This window comes from Rutilus rutilus (assembly GCF_951802725.1).
Source record: "Rutilus rutilus genome assembly, chromosome: 4".
Lineage (NCBI taxonomy): Eukaryota > Metazoa > Chordata > Actinopteri > Cypriniformes > Leuciscidae > Rutilus > Rutilus rutilus.
The window spans coordinates 2,533,907-2,545,312 of NC_140212.1; the positions used below are offsets into that span (position 1 = coordinate 2,533,907).

Genomic DNA, 11,406 nt, shown 5'->3' on the forward strand with positions numbered 1-11,406 from the left:
AATAAACAATTAAAATGTCTCCTTGCTATATTTTACATATTCATAATCATTACTTTTGATGGTTCTTTGTGACAGCTTTTAGGTGCTTTATTGGCAGCGCCACCCTTACATGAACGCGTCACCACCGCATCAGCACCGAAAACAGGACATTTTTTTCAATCCCTGTTTTGGCAGGGGGAAAACTGATCAGAAAATGTAACGAAACGTTGTAGAAATGTAGTGGAGTAGAAAGTATAATAATTGCTGCAAAATGTAACGGAGTAAAAGTCAAACGTATATGCACTATTGATTCTACTTAAAGGCAGGGTAGGTAGAAATGGTCTAAAAATTTTATTTTTCAAATTTGTTTAAACTTTATGTACATATCAATACATAATTAAAATGTAAGTACTCTGAAAAAGAAAGTATCAAAATCGAGTGTCTGTAGACCTCTCACGACTGTTTTAAAGAGATCTCATTATTTCCATTCACTCCACCCCCTCATTTCTGTGCTTCTTCCAAAGCCACGCCCCCAAAACACATGAACGCGCGACTCCGACCGCTGAGCTAGAGGACGCATTATTTACCTGAGACAAGCGGAGGGGAAGGGGCATTTTTTTGCCTGGTTTGCCTTCACTAACTGCATATGCCGGTACTGTAAATTTAGATTGCTCTTTCTCTGCCATTGTTTTGGTATTCCTAGGTTCAGTGCCTTCTTCTTCTTCTTCGATAGATTTTATTGGCAGCTTGCAAACATAGTGCATTACCGCCATCTACTGGACGGAGGTGTGATCAGGTTCCGTGCCTCTCGCACTCCTCAAATCAAACGGTCGCGCGCAAGTGGGTAGGTGCTGTGTGGCAAAAGGGTGGTTGCCATGGTTGCGAGAGAGTGACAGTCGCCTAAGCCAATCCTTTGATTCGTCCCGAATCGAAATAATGAGCTGTGTTTAATACAGATTAAACGGTCTAGAGTCACTTGATTTTTATACTCTTTTTTTCAGAGTTCTTACATTTTAATTATGTATTGATATATATAGAAAGTTTTAACAAATTTGGATCTTTAATTTTTAATAAATCCTACCTACCCTGCCTTTAAGTAAAGCCTACAGAAACGAAGTATTTGTACTTCGTTACATTCCACCACTGCTGATTAACAGTAATGTAAATGCTAAATGTCCAAATACCTGTTGATACTACAACAATGCAAATATGCTCTTAACCTTGCAGTTTTTCACATATCATGTAAGACTCAATTTCTCCATTTCTTTGCACAAAACTCTCCAGAAAATGCCATTTAATAGTTTATTTTTCAAAAAAAATTTACGGGGGGGCATACCCCCGGACCCCCCTAGGGAGAGCCCCCCCACATAATAAATCCCAATTTAACCCCTGCTGATCGGGAATTTTTCTGTCCGAGCCCGGCCCGCGTCCGACAGAGCAGTAACCGAACCCGACCCCAGTCCGACAGGCATAAAGATATGTCCGAGCTCGACCCGAGACCGACAGTTAAAATCAGTTTTTTTTTTCTTTCTCATACTAATGAGACATGTACGTTTGTTTGTGTGGGAAGCCCGCTTTTATTAAGCAACTGTAGGAAGGCATTCGGAAACTTCAACAGGTCAGTTGTGTCTAGAAATATGGACGAAGAGTGGCTGCAAAAGGAGGAAATATGTCGAACATATTTAAATTTCTAAATGGTAAATTAATCCAAATCGCTATGAGTGTGTCTATTAATATACAGCGGAAAACAATGCTATACTGTAAAACTATATTCTGCTTGTTCTGTGTGAATGAGCAGCGCCATTTCGCCTAGTACATACTCAAGTATGTGACGCTGACGCTCATGGTGTTTAAAGCGTCTGCTGTCTCACTCATATGAGGACGTGAACACATGAACATATCCAGAGCTGCTCTGCTTTTATTTAAAAGAATCATCATCAAATACACTCTGACTGAAACTCATAGGTGTTTAGTACAACCTGTCAAAATAAAAGTTCGATTTAGCTTAAAGAAATGTTACTATTGTACAATAGAATATAGCTTAGTTATAACAACAACAATAATAAAGTTTATTTAGTTTTTTGTCTGTTTTAATTTAGTAAACCTATCCAGACAAACAAAAGTTGTTACATTTCATCTGATTGCATTTTCAATAATATATTTTTATTAAATCATAGAATCCAGACAAATTATATCAGACAAGTTACCCAGAATTTCTGAGGAAATACATTTTATAAGACTCCACTATCTTATAATTATCTGAAATAATAATTAATAAATTAAGAATAAAAATAAGTTAAGGTTTTATGAATTCAATTGATTAGACATGTTTGTTCAAATTTGGGAATTTATTTTTTCTTTCTTATTTTTTCAAAAGGTAGACTCATACAAAAAAGTTTGTTTTAATAAACCATATGTTCAACCAAAAAACCCTATCTGTTTTCATTCATTTAAGAGCCATTGTAGCAGATGATTAAAATAATAATAATGATTGTTTAATACCGTATATCATGAAACCGTGATATTTTCTGAGACGATTATCATACCGTGAAAATCTCATACCGTTACAACCCTATGTGTGTGTGTGTGTGTGATGGGTAGGTGTAGGGATCGGATTAGTGTGTGTGGGTGTGTGTGTGTGTGTGTGTGTGTGATGGGTAGGTTTAGGGGTCGGGTTAGTGTGTGTGTGTGTGTGTGTGTGTGTGTGTGTGTGTGTGTGTGTGTGTGTGTGTGTGTGTGTGATGGGTAGGTGTAGGGGTCGGGTTAGTGTGTGTGTGTGTGTGTGTGTGTGTGTGTGTATGTAATGTATTTTTTTGTACGTATTAGATTATTGAGTATTTAGTTTCTCAACATGCTAATGTCAAAATGCATTGGAATCAATTTCGAGTGTTGGTTGAATAATATCTTGTGTGCGATGATCTCAAATCAGTCATTTCCCAGGTTTCCTCTCATTTAGATGCGGCCTATGTGAACAGTAGACAGCGGAGACTCACCAAGAGCGTATTTCACACCAGAGGGTTTATCTCTGAGAAACTGCAGTTCAAACACAGAGTCCTGATTACAGCAGAGCGAGGATCTGCCGGCCGAGAGCAGCATAAATCAAGCCGAGAGCCGAGAGCCGAGAGCCGAGTAAACAACACACGGAGAGGGACGAGGAGACTAACCAGTGAGTGACGACTAAACATTCAAGCTTCCAGGCGAACGACAACTCTTCAAAACATAAACCACAGGACTTGAGTTTGAAAACAGGTGACGAGATTCATTTCCTTTATTGCTTGTTCATCCTTTTGATTTGTGTTTTTATTTCTCTCTCACTCGTTTTAAAACAAGAACAATCAGTGCTTAGCATAAGTGCAGACACCCATGCTAAAGTTGACTAAAAAGAGGAATTAAAAATCATCTTTTGGAAATTGATCTTAAAGGGGTGGTTTACTGCTTTTTTTCTTTGCTTGATTGTGTTTATGGGCTGCAATATAACATGTCTTCGTGTTTCGTTTGTTAAAAAACGCCTTATTTTTCATAAATTTCACCTTCATTGTAAGCCGCTTCCTCCTCTGTCATTTGAACGACCGGTTGACTTCCTGAGTCTATGAAACCACTCCCTCAGAAAGAGGCAATGAGCTCAGATTGGTTAGTTCGGCCGGTGTGTTGTAATTGGCTAAACTGCGTCCGGAATCTTCACGCCCATTTCCTTTACGGGCGACAGTTACATGTGCTCCTGGCCCGGTCAAATGTAATGGTGTCAATATTGCCTCATCAGTTTGAGCCAGAATCAGACCCAGAGAGCGGTGATAAAGAGAGTCAAGCAGAACCTCCGCAAACACGGCTCTTACTAAACGTTTCTGAATGGTAATTTTTTTTTAATTATTATTATTTTCTCAAAGAATTTCCACACGCTGATACTTGAAAATGCTACTGCTGTTTGTTAGCTTTTGAGATACGCTTTCCCCCTGATTAAACATTTAATATAACTGAATACAGGACTGAGTAATACCGTTTTTTAAACATATTGTTTTATTGATAGAATGAACAACCGTTTAACTATTCACAAAACTTACCGGTAGTTTACTCAGTTTGTCGTTTTCTTTAGGTGTACATGTGATAACAGCAGCTGAAGTTCGCTGTTGCGATAATTTTTTGAAGTTTGCACACGTTTCTTATACACACAAAATAACATCGAACTAACTAGCTACTATAACCAAACAGCTTTGGCATTGGTTTGCGTTCTTGATCAAATAAAAAAAATACGTCATAAAGTAGCTATACATGGAAAATACGTTTACAAAATTTGTACATATTACAAATTCGGGTCCAAAATGTTTATACGCATCTGTCATACTAAAGCCAGCGCTGGCATTTTTTTACATCCTTGATAAAACTAAAACATTACGTCTTAAATTATACAGGCAAATACATTTAAAATGATTAAATCTTACTTGCAGGTTGTGGCCCAACAACTGCTGCCTCTGGTTTTATAGCTGTAACTGCTTCATGTTGGAGTAATAGTTTCTTGTTGAATCCGACATTGAACTCGTGTAGATTCTGGAAGCTGTCTTCCGTAAAATGCGCAGCACAGAGAGCTAAACTACGATTGTAATTGTCAGGAACATAATCAAACTTAAATTTTAACCATTGTTGACGAACTACAGCGTCTGTAGGAAGCCTGAACACAGAAGACCTGACAACAGCTCTCCACTATAACTCCTCCTCTTCGACAGCAGAACATGTTCTGGAGGGAGGGTTGATGTAAATGTATGGGTTAGTTACGTATAAAACCCGGGAAGTATCTCGTTGTAGTCCCATTCGAGTCGTTTTTGTAGGCATTAAACTTCCTGATTTTTAAAAGACGATATCTCCGCTTACGTTGAACTTTCAGCGCAGCAACTTTGCAGATACTGTTCATGCACCAACAGCAACATTACACAGTATTTAAAATGAAAAAAGTGAAATAGCAATCAACCACCCCTTTAATGCCATAATTAAAAAAATGAGGAAAAATCCAACCTTTAAGGACACCAATTTTCTTTGTGAATGAATAATGTATCGTAAATTAATAAATGTTCTTCCTTAAAATACAGGGTGCATAAGTCTGGACACCCCTATGTTAAATTCCCATAGAGGCAGGCAGATTTTTATTTTTAAAGGCCAGTTACTTCATGGATTCAGGATACTATGCATCCTGATAAAGTTCCCTTGGCCTCTGGAATTAAAATAGCCGCACATCATCACATAGCCTTCACCATACCTAGAGATTGGCATGGAGTACTTTCCATAAGATCATCTCTCAATGCAAATCAAACCAGCTATTAGGCTAACTGAAATAAAACCATTAAGGAAGAGCATTTATTTATTTACGATACATTATTCATTCACAAAGAAAATTTGTGTCCTTAAAGGTTGGATTTTTCCTCATTTTTCTAATTAAGGCATTAAGATCACTTTCCAAACGATGATTTTTTATTCCTCTTTTTAGTCAACTTTAGCATGGGTGTGTCCACTTATGCATAGCACTGTATCTACTAAGAACAAGGAACTCCCGCACACCATCAGGACTTGCAAATGAGTATCAAAATTTTATTAGCAAAGTTTCGGTCTCACGACCTTCATCAGGCATGTCTATGAGTGAGACCGAAACGTTGCTAATAAAATTTTGATACTCATTTGCAAGTCCTGATGGTGTGCGGGAGTTCCTTGTTCTTTGTAGATTTTTTAACCTCCATTTATTTGGTCTTTTTTATTCCACGCACCGATCAACTGCAGGTGTGCGATGGTGTTTGCTAATTAAAACAAGAACATATAAAAAAATTAAATAAAAAAATAATAATAATAATAATCATATATATATATATATATATATTTTTTAATTCTAAATTGTTATAGTATTTTTTTTTACATTTTAAAACATTTTATTTTTACATTTTCAGTTTTCATTATTTTGTTGTGCTTTTTTGTCATTTTTAATAATATTATTTTTTATTTCTATTTAACTTTATTTTTTATTTCAGTAATTAATTTTAGTACTTTTATTTCAGTTATTAGCCAAGGCAACACTGCAACGTTTTGATTACGGTTTTTAAAAAATATATATTTCTTTTCTTTTTTTTCAGCTTTATTTGAATAAACAAAAAATATTTTAATGGTTTTAGTTAACAATAACAACACAGCATAAAACATTTTTTTCAAGCAAGTCTTTGAAAAAGACATCACGTTCACATTCAGGCAGAGGAAAATAATATTAACCAATAATATCGAAGCACAATCCTCTCCTATATTCCAATCAAATCATGTTGAATTCTTAGTTTCTCCAAAAAAAACACAAGCAAATTCAATTTTCTTAACTTTTCTTCTCTAAAAGTGTTTTCTACTCACCCGAAACTCTCCGAGGCCTCCCGCCTTTGGCTCCATTCTGATGCTTCTTGTCTGGAGGAGAAGGCGGGACTATCGGTCTCCTGTCCAATAGGGACGGAGACGTGGAGGGCGAGGGGGCGGGGCGTTTCTCCAAGGGTGACCGTGACGGGCTGGGCCGCCTGTCAATCAGTGACGGAGGCGTGGTGGAGCGAGGAGTGCCGGGACCTCGACCGTTCAGGAACTTCTCCTGGATCTTGTGAGATGCTGGTGACGTCGAGGAGGACTTGAGAGGAGCGGACGACGGAGAGGAAGACGAGGAAGAGAAAGAAAGAGAAGAACTCGCTGTGGGAGACGAAGAGTTGACTTTGATGTGCGCTCCCTCCGATCTGCTGAAACACGGCATCTTCTCCAGACTCACCACGGGTAAAGACACGCTGGAGAACAAAAGATTGGGCATTTAAAACACACAAAGTGTCAGATTTGATTAGTCTAACACAAGTTTTGGGACAAAATAGACACACAATTGTTTAAAGGTTTGGGGTCAGTAAGATTAATTTTGTATATATATACTAATTCAGCAAGGGTGCATTAAATTAAAAACAAATAAAGACAAAATACAAAATATTTCTATTTCAAATTAATGCTGTTCTTTTCAACTTTCTATTCATCAAAGAATCCTGAAAAAAATGCATCACAGTTTCCACAAAAATATAATATAATAATAACAGCACAACTGTTTTCAACTCTCATAATAATCAGAAATATTTCTTGAGCAGCAAATCAGCATACTAGGAGTAATGATGCTGAAAATTCAGCTTTGATCACAGGAATAAATTACTTTTCACAATATATTCACATAGAAAAAAGCAATTTTAAATTATAATAATATTTCACAATTTTTACAGTCCAAATAAATGCAGCCTTGGTGAGCAGAAGAGACTCTAAACGTAAATATTATAAACATTAATTTTGACTAACTGTGCCTATTTATATGTAGATTTTTTTTTTTTTTTTAGATTAGACATATTTCTCTACAGTTCAATACATAATAAACACAGCCAAATTAATATTAATGTTATTTTTTTTCTTTGTGAATAAGCCTACACACCAGAGAGCTTTAGTCACATTACAGCAGTAGACGGTGTTTACAAACACTCTGCTTTATTACACACTCTCCAGAACACTAAAGTGAATCCATAATCATGTGTTTGTCAGTGAAAGGAAGTGTTTTACCCACCAGGCCTTGGCTCGCGCTCCCTTGGGCGGATACACGGCCAGCGGGGCCTTGCTGAAGCGCGAGTGTGGATAATCCCGAGGAACCCGGAAGGGAAGGGGATCCACCTCGCTTTGAGCCGCAGACATCTTGGCCTTGACAGGAACCAGAGGAGTCCTGGAGCTGCTGGGCGAGCAGTGTCTCCTCTCTGAACACACAACCGAATGTGAAGAAAATAAAATTAAAATTTGTCCTTGAAAATAAGAACTTGTTCTTAAGTGACTTGCCTGGTTAAATAACGTCTTTAAGCCCCTCTGTTCTTCTGTAAGACTAAACACTAAATAAATAAACTCTCGGCACAGACACTTGAATATAAATCAAGAACGCAGTGAAGCAGGTAAGAAAAATGTATTTCTGTAACAGCTGAAATGCAAAATATCATCAAACCCGAAAATACACTATCTATATCATTGAGAACACATGGGCCAACAGGACACACACTGTATAAAAGGACACGGGAATGAGAGAAATGCCTCTGATGAGTCCAGGTATAAAAATAAGGCCTTCGAAATCTTTACAATTGTTACGGCTGGGAAGGTGTCGCTATAATACATCTATGAACATACGCATCACACACACTCCATCTGAACACCAGAGGGCGTCTCACACACACTCCATCTGAACACCAGAGGGCGTCTCACACACACACTCCATCTGAACGCCAGAGGGCGTCTCACACACACTCCATCTGAACGCCAGAGGGCGTCTCACACACACTCCATCTGAACACCAGAGGGCGTCTCACACACACTCCATCTGAACTGAACGCCAGAGGGCGTCTCACACACACACTCCATCTGAACGCCAGAGGGCGTCTCACACACACACTCCATCTGAACACCAGAGGGCGTCTCACACACACTCCATCTGAACGCCAGAGGGCGTCTCACACACACTCCGTCTGAACGCCAGAGGGCGTCTCACACACACTCCATCTGAACACCAGAGGGCGTCTCACACACACTCCGTCTGAACGCCAGAGGGCGTCTCACACACACTCCATCTGAACACCAGAGGGCGTCTCACACACACTCCATCTGAACACCAGAGGGCGTCTCACACACACTCCGTCTGAACGCCAGAGGGCGTCTCACACACACTCCATCTGAACACCAGAGGGCGTCTCACACACACACACACGCCAAATATGCCCCGCAGCAGAAGTACGATAACACACATCACTCCAGGAAATCCCTATCGGGCATCATCGCTGTAGCTGAATAAACAGAAGATTGAAACGCTTTGATTGAACATGACTAATAAACACACGACTGCCTTATTCTGTGTAGAAGCACATCATCTCACAGAAGGAGGAGCTCAACTGTCGTTATGAAGTGAGTTTGGAGTAAAAGCATGTTATTAAATGTTGTCTTTTGTTGGACAAGAGGTTCATAAATGCTTCTCATGTTTGGAAAGATTTTTGATGCGTGTTGTTTTTTCAAATGCACGTTATAAGCGACTCAAACTCGCAGTGTTGTCAGAGTGAGCAGCGTTTACAGAGCCGTACGTCACTGACACGCTGCACATAACAAATAATCACAGCCTTCGCGATCAGCGAAGTTCAAAATCGTTCAAAATCACGATCAGCCAAACCGGTTTAGGTTTAAATTGCGATTAATCGTGCAGCCCTGCAGAAGATCATCAGACTCTCAACAGGAAGTTACACTGGAGAACCTCTACAGATAAACACATCGGCCCAAAGCACTTCCCAAATCATAGTACATTAAAAGAAAATTACAGTGTGCACACTTCCACTAATATTCCACACAACCCAACCCACTTACAATATTCAAGAGAGGTTTGTGATTAACTTTTTAAATTGTAGTGATAATATGTACGTCGAGGAATCTGAAGCTGAAAATGAAACTGCAGTTATAAATGTATGAAACTAAAAGTTAACTAGTAATGGATTTTAGGAAAATGCTTTTAGCTAGATTTAGATAGATAGCTTACATGCAAATGCAAACAATATGCGATACAATAATGAAATATTTTATTAATATTTTATTATATTTATATTTTTACTATACACACACACACATATATATATATATAAATATATCTAAATACAAATAAAATAATTAAATAAATAAAATAAAAATTATATATATATATATATTTTTTTTTTTTTTTTTTTTATTTATTTGTATTTAGATATATTTGTAAATATAAATATATAAATATATATATAAAAAAAAAATATATATATATATATATATATATATATATATATATATATATATATATATATATATATATATATATATATATATATATATATATATATATATATATATAAATATATATAAAATGCCTCGCACAGACTTCCATAAACATTTTTGCATGACAACTCAAGCAAATCACTGAATCCGAGGTTTGAACTGATTCACAGCAATAAAACAAACTTATCAACTCTTTCTCCCTTTTTTTGCTGCTGAGGTCTAAACCAGAAATGCTATTAAACAACGCTTTCTTAAAATTTTCGTGAGACAATGCACATGGTTTATTAAAATAGTAGCAATGCTTTTGATGTTGCTTCACTTCATATTTCAAGCAAAACCATCCTGAATATCCCACAAATACATAATCCAGTCCAAGGTATTAATACGCCCCCCAAAACTAACACACCTGACTCTCCAAAAGAAAGTGCTAATCCACTTACGGTTCTTGCTATGCATGGCTGTGGAGGGGTCGAGGTCTTCTCACTGTTCAACTGTTCCCCAACTACCTGCAATGAACAAAGACTCATTATCACACACAACACAACACAAATTACACATATAATCCATGTATGGTGTTTCAAAACATTACGCCGTCTGAGCCAGACTACTCTGAAAATAAACAAGGATGTTTTTCTGTTTTTCGTAGTGAATAATGATAATAATGGTTCGATCTGGCAGCTCACTAACTGGCCTTGGCCTTAACATCGAGTCTCATCTGCCAGTGAATCTCAGCCAGGAGCCACAACAGTGTTTGCCAGGTCTCTAAAGAGCAGCTTTCAGAGGCTGTGTTTGGACACGGCGGACGGGGAGAGCCCCTCGCTCGCCCAGGAGAGAGAGAGAGAGAGAGGAACAATGGTCCGTTTGCTCTGACCGCAGGGGTAATTCAGCATTGGGACGGTCTGAATACATGGCAGGTGTGCAAATACGCTTGGAGGCGTATCTAGTCCAGATGGGCTGAGAAAAAAATTAAATAATTAAAAAGGCCGAAGTCCATCATGTTCACAGGTATGCTGACGTTGCTAAAACTTAACTCTGACTTAACTATTCGCACTGGATTAGTATTACCCGGTGACCTCTAGTCATTTGTAATAATTGCGGAGGTTGTCTGTGATCTTAATCCCGTGCGAATCGCCCATGTCTGTGATTTGTGAAGTAAAAATTCCCCCGCATATGACCAACCATATTTGGCCGAACACCCCGAGGTCCTGTGATGATATCAGTCCCGTGCGAATCGGCATCTCTGTGATTTGGCAGGTCGTATATAATTTTTTCAAGGTTTTTGTTATGCTGGGTAGTACACACCAAAAGATTTTTTACATCTTATAAGATTTTCAAAATGTGATAGACCACAAACATGAGGACAAAAAGTCCTAGATTTAACCGTTTTGCTCATATAGTGTGTGGTGTGCCATGATGTGACAAAGACAGCACACACGAACAGATTTTCAACCAGAGTCTTCACTGTGAACACAGGAAATCTCGCGAGACTTCAGAATAAGCATGCCGGACGATATGCAGGAAGAAATTGCAATGATAGTGTTTGGAATGATTTTCACAGAAAATGCACGTGAAAAAACCCCATTG

General features: G+C 38.1%; 1 protein-coding gene across 2 annotated transcripts in view; it reads right to left on the reverse strand.

The window, feature by feature from the left end:
• Positions 1-11,406, reverse strand: part of atxn7l1 (ataxin 7-like 1) — a 31,384-nt gene that overhangs the window by 13,239 nt on the left and 6,739 nt on the right. For both annotated transcript variants that reach the window (XM_084407254.1, XM_084407255.1), the window contains exons 2-4: positions 10,263-10,328; positions 7,565-7,748; positions 6,349-6,761 (exon numbers count right to left, since the gene is read on the reverse strand). In XM_084407254.1, the coding sequence (XP_084263380.1) occupies positions 6,349-6,761; positions 7,565-7,748; positions 10,263-10,278 (613 nt within the window). In that variant the 5' untranslated portion in view covers positions 10,279-10,328. The remainder of the gene's footprint in view (positions 1-6,348; positions 6,762-7,564; positions 7,749-10,262; positions 10,329-11,406) is intronic.